The 12,348-nt window shown below is 45.3% G+C and overlaps 1 protein-coding gene across 1 annotated transcript; it reads right to left on the bottom strand.

The window, feature by feature from the left end:
• Window positions 1-2,603: 2,603 nt before the first annotated feature.
• Window positions 2,604-8,918, bottom strand: PANX3 (pannexin 3). Its single transcript, XM_059070340.1, has 4 exons — window positions 8,738-8,918; window positions 7,557-7,699; window positions 4,785-4,999; window positions 2,604-3,243 (listed from the first exon to the last, which is right to left on the bottom strand). The coding sequence occupies exons 1-4, from the start codon at window positions 8,916-8,918 to the stop codon at window positions 2,604-2,606; spliced, it is 1,179 nt and encodes a 392-aa protein (XP_058926323.1).
• Between the last annotated feature and the right edge of the window lie 3,430 nt (window positions 8,919-12,348).

The following is a 12,348-nucleotide window of genomic DNA, read 5'->3' as shown; positions in this document are numbered from 1 at the left end:
ACTCACGTTCCAGTATGCTTTTACAAACATACTCAAGGCAACCATATAGATTCATTTTTGGAAATTGCTAGGAATACTTTCAGTTTACAAAACATCCATAATCATGCCTTTCATACTATAGACTGGCACTTTACCTTGGAACCTGAATATAGGTAGTTCTGATTGACAGATTTTCTTTCTTTCTTCTTCTTCTTTTTTTAACCCTTATTTGCTAACTGCCTGATCTATTTGCTGTTCAGTTGTATTTTGTCCTTGCAGGCTTTATTTCATTAGAAACATTTCCTTACAATTTCTAAAACATTTCATGCAAAATTTAGAAAATACAGTGCAAAGAAGATTTTTTAAAACTCATAATGCTGCCACACGAAATGAATCACTTTTAACATGTACGTTTAATTTTTTATTGAAGTATGGTTGATTTACAATATTAGTTTCAGGTGTACAGCATAGTGATTCAGTATTTTTGCAGATTATACTCCATTGAAAGTTATTACAAGATAATGGCTGTGATTCCCTGTCCTAGACAATATATCCTTGTTGCTTATCTATTTTATATGTAGTAGTTTGTATGTTTAATATTTTAACACATTTTATATAGGTTAGATCATACCGAACATAATGTTTCCTCTTTGTTCACTTACCATTATCATAGTCATTTTGTAGTGCTATTATAAGTTCTTTATAAGTTCTTTATAAATGTTATTTTAGATGGCTGCTTAATATTCCAGTTATGACATAATAATTTTACATAATTATTTACTTCCATGTTTGACTTTTTGGTCATCAGTTGCTGTGAAGTGCATATTTGTGCACAAAGCTTTTTCAATACAGGGTATTTTGGTGGCTGGTTCTGTGTTCTCCAGACAATGGAATGTTCCTGAGCAACTCATTCACTAAGTATTCAGAAGAATATTTATTTATTAGTGCCTATGATGACACAGCCTTTAGGAAACTTATTTAAGAGGAGAAGACGAATACATGGGCTATATTAATATTATTAAGTGTAATAAGTTTTATCTCAGAGGTAGGTATTGGATGATATGGCAGCACCTAGTTAGGAAAGGAGGGAGGAGATTGGGAAGGCTTCTTGAAGAAAATATGCCTGGGCAGATTTTGAAGGAGAGCTAGCAGTCGGCCCAGTGAAGAACAGAGGAGGCCATCTTGGGCAGTGGGGACAGCATATTCACAGGCTCAGCATCGTGAGAAGTGTGGGAACTGCAAGTTGTTGATCAGAGTGGAAGATGTATATGGACAGAGGCAAGAGGAGAGACTGAAGGAGCAGGCAAGATTTGGACTGTGAAGCTCTTGTGCACCAACTGAAGAGTGAGGCTTTTACCAAGCAACAACAGGAAGCCATTGATGAATATCGGTATATAGACCCCTTTGCTTGTTTTAGGTAAACTTATCTGAATTTGTCTAACTTTCCTACTTATCTATATGAAGAGGGATCTAAATGACTTATGCAAAAATTCTCTGAAGAAATACATAATGTGCAGCTCTACAAATAGCAAATGAGAGACAGCATGGTATTGTGGTCCGAGCACGGCCTTTGGAGTCAGATCAAGGTTCCAAGCATAGCAATGGGAGTTAGAAGCTAAGATGGGTAAGAGAGAGTTGGGGCCCAACGGCACTTTACTGTTTATCCTGGTTAGTTCTAAATGGTTGCTATCAGTGATTGGCTGTAAGTGGAGATAGACCATCCCCTGGGGTATTAGAAGCGTATCTGGGCCCATCAAGAATTACGAAGGAGTCCGCAGCCCATAATCCCAGCCCTTGGTGAAGTGAGTCCCTGGTTTACACAATGAAAAAGCGTATCTGTACACCTCAAGGCTCCACCCACAGCTGATGCATGGCCCTGGCCTTGTTCTATGCTGTCCTTAAGCCCCAAGAGCAGACGGCAAATTCCTGCCATCAGCATCTCTTGGCCCATCTTGCAGGCCACAGAGTCCCTGGGCAAGGTTGGTGACTTCCACAAGACAAGCTGGGCGAATTCCTAGGGTTTGAGGCCACACCACAGGGTTCCCAGGGATTTCATATCTTTATTCTCTTACCAGATTACCCCACTTGCTCTAAACTGAGTGTGTATCCTACAAAGGCCATGGCGTAAATACAGTGAGAAGAACCGCCTCCATTTAATAGCCTGTAGAAACCTCTCCCTTTGTACAATGTCTAGACTTTAATTTTTTAAAAATTTTTTAAAATAATGGTAACTTTTATTTTTAAATTTTTTCTTTTTTCTTTTTTGGCCATGCTGTGCAGCATGAGGGATCTTTGTTCCCCGACCAGGGATCGAACCCATGCCCCCTGCATTGGGAGTATGGAGTCTTAACCACTGGACCACCAGGGAAGTTCCTAGATTTTAATTTTAGTCTTAGTTTTTCTTCTGTCTTCATGTTAAGCTCTAGATCTAATTTTTTTTTTAGCTTTTGGACTCATCAGCTCCGACTTTCAGATTTGTTTCCATGTATTGATTATATCTTCTCACCTTTGGGATAACATAATACAGGATGTTCGATTCAGCTAAATGCAAGTTTAGCAATCCTAAAGTGGGTGTTTTTGTATATTAGTGCGTGAGACTTGTGAAGAAGGTCATGGTTTCTTAACTATGGATTTTCATCACACATCCCATGGGTGAGATGTTTAGGTTTTGAGGGTTCTAAGCCAGCCAATAAAGTCATGAAATCAACCACCGTGTCAATGTTGTGCTTCTGGGTGGCTGTGTCCTTCAGTGCACATAGGACACTCAACCAGCTAAAAGAGATGAGCTCAGAGATGTTGGCTCGGAGGAAAAGAAGGAGCACATTGAGATCATTGATGGGACATCCCAGCATCTTTCTGCTGAGGAGGTCAAAAGCCGGGAGCATCTCATAGATGGACAGGAGCCGTTTGTCCCACCGACACAGCCGCGTGAGGTTGTATATTACCACTGGAACCAACAGGGTGTATATTGCTACACTGGAGAGACTAACAATCTGGAAGACAGACAAAGAGGTCAGCCTGCACATGATCAGATTGGGGATGTGGGTCTCATCGTGTAGCAGCCCTGTCTTGATGGAACAGCTGAATTCCTCTTGGAAGAAGACATCCAGGTGGAAGTGGCCAAGGTATAGGTAGGTGGCTGAGGTGAAGAAGAGCAAGAGGGAGTTCCTCAGGAGGTAGGCGGCCACTAGTGAGTGTGAGCGCTGCTTACAGGCCAGGTACCGCTCTAGCAAGGGGAATTCAAAGTACCGTTCTTTCCGAGCCCTGGGCAGGGGAAGAAAGGACGCAAGATTAGGAGGGACCATTTAGAACTGTATCCTGAGAGAGCCACGTGGGGAAGTAACAGCATCTGTGTATGCAACACGGCATTATTGGCTCACAGGAATATCTGCCTTCTTCGAGCATAACCCCTCCTTTCCCCAAAAAGAGGTGTGTGAGTGTATCTTAATTCTCTAAGACATGAGTGCAATGCAGTAAAGCCAGTGAATGATCAGTGAATAATGAATGATCACTCTGTATTTCTTCCTGGCAAGGCAGACTAAATCTCTAAGCTGAAGTAGGATCCTTAAGAAGCATTAAGACTTACTGACTTAGCACTGGACTGGGATTCTAAATAACCACGTTCTGCTTCTTGGTCTGTTTCTTTTGTGTATGATTTTTTTTTAGGCCAGTTCATTCATTTTATAGAAATAAATCTGCTAACAAGTGTTCGTTGAGAGCTGTGGTGTTCAGGTAGATGTAATCCAGTCTCTGCCCTCAAGAAGCTTGCAGTCTGGCTTGTAGGGAAGGGGCAGATGAAACATGCAAGTAGGAAATAAAAATAATGCTCGTTCAGTTGCTAAAATGATGGATACAAACCGTGGTAGTTGTAAAAGTTAGGAGAGAGACATACAGTGTGAGCTGGAGTGTTCAGAAACCTCTATGGAGAATATTGTCTTAGATTGGCCTTCCAAAGGTAGATAGGGTTCAGAAAGACAGACAGGAGAGGAGCTTTTTTCAGAGGCTAGAGATGTACACAAACCTGAGGCAGAATATGGCTTCTAACCTCAGCTCAGCTGTGCTCTGAGAGGGCCTGCCCTGGCCACCCTATTTAAACTGCACCCCCCTCCACCTCCCAGCTTTCCTGAGCCCCTTCCCCTGTCTTAGTTTTCTTTATAGCATTCATCCTCTACCATATAACTTTCTTATGTGTTATGCTAATTCACTGTTTGTTTTCCCTCAATACAATATAAGCTCCCGCCCCCAGCGTGCGCGCGCGCAGCGCGCGCGCGCGCGCACACACACACACACACACACACACACACACACACACACACACACCGGTATCCACGGCACCCAGAGCTGTGTCTGTTGCTCCTAAATGACAGATGAATGCTTAAATGAATGAATGGCTTGTTCAGGAGGAAAGCAGGAGACTGCCTAGGTGGAGTGGAAGGTTTGTGTCATTTAGCTGTTCGACAGAAGTCTGAGGAAGTAGTTGATGACAGTGTGTGGAGGGCCTAGGAAAAGTACTTGGGAGAATTGGGATGTTTTTTCTGTAGGCCTGGGAGGAGCTATTCAGGGTTCTGAAAAAGTGGTCTTTCAGAGGCTAACCCCTTTGTGACTCAGTGGAGTCACCTATAAACTGGAGGCAGAGTTCTTTCCCTCTCCCTGTACAGAGGTGATAGAAAGTCAATGCGGTGACGTGTTAAGAACGTTGAATTCTCGAGAAGGATGGCGCAGAGGATAGTTTAAAGACTACTCTGCAAGATCCCATTTTAGGGCTCGACCGCGTCTTTCAGAAAGCAGTGGAGGAGACAACTCACTTCTCCAGCTCATCCCAGAACGCATGCGGGTCCGAGCCCTCCTGCCGGATCTTCAGCATGTGCTGCACCAAGCGGATGGCGCGATTGTAGGATTTGTCCAGCTCGCTGATGATGAACAGCAGATCTGAGCTGAGGGCCGGCACGGCTGCATACTGCCACAGCAGAACCGGCAGGTACATGGCCACGGCCAGGGCCAGCAGGGAGTAGGGGAGGGCCTGCAGGGTGAGAGCGAGCTGAAGAGGGAGGCCCAGGGCACCCAGACCTTGCAACCTTGCAGACAGAGTGCTGAGTGAGGGGCTCTCATTCCCCGGTTCCTGCCCCAGAAGGGGAGGGCAGAGAGAGAGACAGACAGACAGACAAAGACGGAAGGGAGGGAGGGAGGGAGGGAGGGAGGAAAGAAGGAAGGAAGGAAGGAAGGAAAAGGAAGAGAGCAAGAGGGAGCGCTAGCTTCCTGTCCCCATTCTCCATGCATGTTAGCCTGGGTAGCTAACTAGAGATCATGGCCAATGGTGGTCATGGCATCCTAGGGGAGAGCATCTTCATTCTCAACCTTCCACTTTTCTTTCTCTGACTGCTCCAGACATCCAGAGTCCATTAGCTTTCCAAGTCCTGCCAGGGGCCCCGGCATGGCTGACTTTTACTGCGACCCTCCAGAGAGGAGGTCAGGTCCCATTTCCTCCACGTAGCCTGCCCTGCCTTCTCTCATGGGCAATGGCCTTTTCTCATCTTTGGATTCTTGGTAAGACCAAACTATGCCATCAGGCACTGTCTTGGAACCCTTGGGGGCTGTTTCTGGTCTGTATCTGTATAAACTGACATTGGGTATGCATAAAGCTGGTGTCCTCCACTACACTATTTGCTACCTTAGATACAGGACTTTTCCTTATGTTTCTTATCACACTCACCACACCTGACAGGTTGGACCCACTGTTTTGCCCACAGTAAAAACCCTACTTGTAGAGGCTCAGTTAAGCGACATTTTTGCTGGGTACTGAACATGCATTATTCATTCTTTGTCAGGTACTATCAGTATCTCTATTTTATAGACCAAGAAACTGAAGCATGAAAATGTTAAGTGCCTGATACAGGGTTACATGTCTAGCAGGTGAGTGAGCAGGATTTGGAACCAGGCAGTCCGATTTTGGAGCTTATTCCCTTAAGAAATACTGGACTATAGCTTCTCCTGAACCATAGATGCTTTTTATTTTAGAGGAGAGTTTGAAGAAAAAGAGAGAGGGAGGCTATTTGATTTGTGTGTGTGTGTGTGTGTGTGTGTGTGTGTGTGTTTCTGAACTAAACAAGAGAGACAGGCTAGGAAAGGTATATTAGACCAAGAGAGCAAATGAGAACCTTTTCACTCCTGTCTAAGAAATGATGTTTCTTGAAAATGAACTTTTCACCCTAGAGCTTCTGTTTCAGTAGGCTTAAAGTGGAGCCAGAGAATCTGGGCTTAAAGAGCACTCAGGCCGTCTGATGATCGACAATTTGACTCTTTTCTGACATATGAATCCCCTCTGCAGTACTTTGAACTTGTTACCATCTAGATCCTGCTTGAACACTTCCAGGGAAAGACACCTCATGAACTCTTTCCATTAAGTCTCTGGTTTTGTCTGGGTCCTAGAACTGTGGCATTTTGAGGCCCTGTAAATTGTCAGAACTAGAAAACATTATGAGTGACTTCTGATTAAAACTGTGCCTTGGGGCTTCCCTGGTGGCGCAGTGGTTGAGCGTCTGCCTGCCGATGCAGGGGACGCGGGTTCGTGCCCCGGTCCGGGAAGATCCCACGTGCCGCGGAGCGGCTGGGCCCGTGAGCCGTGGCCGCTGAGCCTGCGCGTCCAGAGCCTGTGCTCCGCAACGGGAGAGGCCACGACAGTGAGAGGCCCGCATACCGCAAAAAAAAAAAAACCAAAAAAACCTGTGCCTTGGACATACATATTACTTCTGCTCCCTCATGAGACCCCACTAGAATGACAAAAGGGACCCAAAAGACATAATCCTTTAGGGACAAAGAAAATAGAAGAGGAGACAAGAGTAACAAAGTGTTGAAACCTGGGAAGCAGCTGCGTGATAGAAGGTACCAGCCCACGGAGAGGATGAGGAGTTGAGGTGGGTACAGCCAGGCTGTTTTCACCACAGAACCAGGAAGACTCAGGGATGGGAGATACCGGGTGTGTCTGAAAATGGGGGTGCAGGTGGGGCTGGAAACAGGAATATTGAGAAAACAGACCTGCAGATCCTTTCTGAAACATGGTGCACTCAGCCGTCCGCCCTTGTGGTTTATTCTTTGGAAACGTTAAACCAGACAGATTCTGCACTTGGGTCCATTGAGGACAGGGGAACATACTGAGAACGGGGGTGAGCTGAATGAGTAGTGAATGCTGACACCCACGGCTGAGTTCCCAGAGGGTTGGCAGACGAGCTTGATACCAACTGCATGCTGCCCCCTCCGCCCAAATTAGGGATTGAATGATTCTTCTTGGGAAAACTGACCGGCCCAGAATATCAGATTGCAGATACTAACATCTGGGGTTTTCCCAATGAAATGGCCCAAAGGGATTACTATGAACTGACAGCCTCAGCCCTAGGCACAAAACTTCCAATCAGACAAAAATGGATGAGCAAATATGACCAGATATTTGAAGAATGTCTGAGACGTGAAAGTCAATGACCAAAATAAAAAAGCAGAGGCAGGCAGGAGAGAACCTATCGATGCAGTTCTGCCCCCCTCCACCCGGCCGTGAGGCAGGCTTGCCAGAGCCCCTGCCACTTTACCTTGTGAGGCCAGAGGGATTTCGTCTTGTACTGGCCAGACTCATCCTGTTCGTGATGAACCAGTGAGTCCCAACAGGAACTGTCCACGTAGGCAACCTGCCGGATGCTGAAGTTACTGGGACAGAAGCAGCTGATGGGAGACCCTGGAACAGGAACACAGCTTTGAGGCAGCCCTGAGTTGGGGTGGAGGAATGGGGACCCAGGGGACAATCAGCTAAGAGCTTTCTGGCCATTTCTGAATCTGGCAGGCACTGTCTTTTTCCCAGGCCCTAGGTTTCTGGGTCTGCACTGTGGGTGAATGAAGAGGCATTGCGAGGCTGACACACCTCCCTGGGAAAGGTGGTGAGCTCAGCACACAGCCAGCAAAGAAAGCCAGCAATCGCAGTTCTCGGGAAAGTCCACGTGGTCTTTAATAGAGGTGGCAGGGCTTCCCTGGTGGTGCAGTGGTTGGGAGTCCACCTGCCGATGCAGGGGACACGGGTTCGTGCCCCGGTCCGGGAGGATCCCACATGCTGTGGAGCGGCTGGGCCCGTGAGCCATGAACACTGGTCCTGCACATCCGGAGCCTGTGCTCCACAACGGGACAGGCCACGGCAGTGAGAGGCCCGCGTAAACCGCCCCCCCCAAAAAAAAATAGAGGTGGCAAATTTGCTGTGTTAATCTAGCACCTAGAACACTGGTATACGTGTTTGTCAGTGCTCGTGCAGGGGGCTGGGGCTCTTGGAGAGGAAGGAGTGGATTTATTCAGCACCTGTGATGCACCAGACTCTGTCAGGCACTTAACTTAATATGTTCTCAAGTCAATAATCCTGGAGGTGGGGAGTAGGAAGAAGACTCCAAGAAGATAGGAGATTTATCTGAAGCTTGGCTGATTAAGACCTTTAGAGGTCATAAATCGTGGAGAGCTTATAGGATTCTAATCTCTTTCATCCACATGAAAATCAAAATAAAAGTTTAGTCATTGCAATGACACAGAACATACGAATACTGAAATTAAGACTAGATATTTTTCATTGGAAAATTTTAGAAATGACTTTCAAAGCTTTTTAACACCTCTGCTTTGCTGGTGCCCAAAACGGATGCATAGTCCGCCTTTTGGGTGATGCCCGGCCCGAGTCATGTAATCTAGACAGTGGGGGCTGACTCACTTCAGGGCCCACTGGGTCTTGGAAGCCACTTACCAGAGGAGAACTCCTGGGCAAATGCCAGCGACATCAGCAACAAGGGGAAGCCCACGGCTACGAACTTGACCATGCGGTCCAGGGGCAGTTCGAGGCGCAGTCCTTTGAGGCGGGGGCCCCTGCGGTCGGGCAGCAAGGCGTCCGAGAGCATGTACTCTGCAGCTGTGTGTGCAAGCGACATGATGCCCCGAGCTTGGGCACGGGGGTGGCAGGAGGGGTCCCAGGAGAGTGGAGTCAGGAGGTGGCAGCTTCAGGCAGCAGGCTTTCAGCAGACAGTGCCTGCAGCCCTGGCCTCGTGGATATCTGTGCGAGGAGTGGGCGCTGCTTCGCTAAATAACCGGCCAGGCCCTGAGCCAGGCACCTGGTAATTAGAGGGAGGCATAGCCTAGTGGGTCCTCGCTGGAGGAGGGCTGGGTGTCAGCTGGGGCTGGTGCCAGGCTGCCCTCTGGATTGTCCCCAAGCAGACGCAGTCCTGTGGCTTTATGCTGCCCTCTCATTAATAGAGTATTTTTGGTGGGGTGGTAGAGAGGAGGAGGGCTGTGGAGCAGGTCCCCCATGTAATTGGTGCGGAATTTGGGTGGAGATTGCTTAAATGTGTTGAAGGCTCTCACTTTGTGGTTTGGGGTGGGAATGGAGCCCCCAAGACTCAGAGAGGGTTGCTGCTCCTACACAGAATTCTTTGTCCCAGTGATGATTTTTGCTTTGGGCCCAGGCTCTCTCCCAGAAACTGATCTGTTTGGTGTTACATTCCCTTCCCCGCCTCTGGTCTTTTTCTAAAATGTTTCAACCATGTATTTACAATTTCCATATATTTACTAAATTTCTTTTTTTTTTTTAAGCTCCCGTCAGTTCTCTAGAAAGCTGAGGAATGGGTGGCAGTGTTGAGTAGTAGAAAGAACATGACTTTTGAAACCTGGAGGGAAAAGTCTCCCACTGGAGACCTAGCAGTACTTGTGTTTCATCGTGTGCCTGCAGGGAGTCACTTTGGGCCCTGTACTCTCATCTGTCAAATGGTGTTACATTGATTGTACAAAACTGTGAAGACTGGTGAAGAGTGTTGTATGAGAAGATGCACTGTAAACTGTAAAGTGTAGGGTAAATGTCAACTCTTACCTTAACTTGGTGGGTTTGGTCGGTGGAAAAGCAAACACTGGGGCATATGGTAATCTTCTCTCTAGTACTGCCCTTAGACTTGGCAAGGAGGCCCTGACCTTGGCTTTTACACTGGTCCCCTTTGCCTGTGGCCTTCCCACAAGGCAAGGAGTGCATGGGGCCAAGGGGATGTGCTCATTCAGAGCCCATGCGCCTAGACCACTCTTCCAGCACTAGGGATGCTGTAATTCCCTGCCCAGATGGCCCCAGCCTGCTTCCAGGGCCTGTGCAGGCCTTTTCCTCGGGTACATTCTCCCATCGGCAGATCACGCTGCTGGTGTGCACCCTTGGGCCTAAGGAATGGCTCATTGCTGGGGTTTGGATGGAATTTAGAAGTCCTGAGTGTCCACACATGAAATTGTGAGACTTCTTGCAATGTGGGACTTAGCTGGGTTGGGAAGAAGGGATCTGGGCAGTTCAAGGATTCTAAATTTGAACCTGGCATTCCTGATCATTATGAAGTGTGTGTGTGTGTGTGTGTGTGTGTGTGTGTGTGTGTGTGTGTGTGTGTGTGTGTGTGTGTGTCAAGGTAGGCAGATATAGAGCATATTTTATTTAACAGTTTGCTTCCTTGATTTATAACTTCTAATTTTTTAGATATACGGTATGTGGGCTGGCACTGCCTCTCTCCCCACCCCCGGGCTAGGGGCCAACTCTGAATCAGAGCTGGCCTGTGTGTACTAATTGCAGTGATCCAGGCCTGGCAGCAGGAGAAGGGATCCTTTATTTCTATTCCCCGTCAGCCTCTCCACACTCCCCTTTCTGTATCTTTTTATTATATGTGCTTTTGCCAAATGTATTTTGCCAAATATTATTGGTTCCTACGCATGTATTTTCTTTTGCCCTTTAAAAATAATTTACATTTTAATGATGTATAATATACATACATTAATATACATATGTTCCATAAGTTTTCATCTGATCAAGAAACAGAACTTTAGTTTACACCCCAGAAGCCACCTTCGTGCTCCTTTCTAATAACCATCATTTCCCAAAGGATAATCATTATCCTAACTTCTAATAGCATGGATTAATTTTGCCTTCCTTATGCTTTATAGAAATGGAATCGTATGTATATACTCTTTTGTGCTTGGCTTCTATTGCTCTACATTATATCTATGAGAATCCATTTTATTTCCTGTTTTTGTGCTCTATATAAATGGAATCATATGTATGTATTTGTTTGTGTCTGGATTCTCTGCTCAACATATTTCTGAGATTCATCCATGTTGCTGTGTGTCAGATTCCCATTCCTTTTTATTGCACAGAAATACAACAACTTGCTTGTCCATTCACCAACTGATGGACATTTGAGTTCTAGTTTCTGGCTATTATAAAATAATTCTACTGTGAACATTCTAACTTGTGTCTTATGGTGAAAATATGTATGCATTTCTGTTGGTTATATACCCATGAAAACTGGTGTATTGGAATTTCTGGGTCATAATGCTTTGCATATGTTCATCTTTATTCGTTTTCCAAGTGGTTATATTTATTTGCATTTTTATCAACAGTTTGTGAGAGTCCTATTTTCTCCACTTCCTTATGTTTTTGCAATTAAAAACAATCTGGCCATTTTGGAAGGTGTATAATGACATTGGGTTGGGATTTTCTCTGATGATGAATGCAGCTGGTCACTTTGACCATTTGGAAATCTTTTGTGAAGTGTATGTTTAAGTCTTTTGCTTGCTTTCCTCTTGGGTTGTATATCTTTTGAATATTGATTTGCAGAATTTATTTTTATATTCTGCATATGAGACCATTACCAGATATATGTTTTATTTATATCTTCTAGGAGTCTCAGTTCCTTGTTGGGTGTTGGCAGGAGGGCTCAGTTCCTCAGTAGGTGGGTCTCTCCCTACCTCCCCACCTCTCACCGGGTGATCCGAGCAAAACGGGAGCCGCCATGCTTTAATGACCTAACCTCTAAAGTTTCAACTGCTACTTCTATTTTCTTCCTATTCAAGAGAAGGAAGTCACGAAATCCAGCCTATATTCAAGGGGATGGGAATTGGGCTCCACATTTTAAAGGGAGTGTCAAAGAATTTGTGGAATATTTTAAACCACAATTTTTGAGGAAATTGTCCATTTTCATCCAAATTGTCAAATTTATTTGCACACCATTATTCATGGTATTCTCTCATCATATTGTATTACTATCTTATTATGAAAAAAACTTAAAAGTACAGCAAAGTTGAAAGAATTTTACAGTGAACATCTATAACAGTTAATTCTATGACATTTTACTTGGCTCGCTTTGTTATGTATCTATTTTTCTATCCACCCCTCTATCCACACATAAACCATTCAATTTTTTTTTGGATATACTTCAAAGTACATTGTAAATATTAATATACTTCTTCCTAAACACTTCAGCACGCACATCACTAACTATACGTCCATATTTGTTTACAGTTTGTTTTTTTAAGGTAAAATTTATGTACAATGAAATGCACAAA

Source organism: Kogia breviceps, chromosome 7 (assembly GCF_026419965.1).
Source record: "Kogia breviceps isolate mKogBre1 chromosome 7, mKogBre1 haplotype 1, whole genome shotgun sequence".
NCBI classification, from domain to species: domain Eukaryota; kingdom Metazoa; phylum Chordata; class Mammalia; order Artiodactyla; family Physeteridae; genus Kogia; species Kogia breviceps.
Note: the sequence above shows the minus strand (reverse complement) of the source record. Positions and strands in the feature narration are given on the sequence as shown.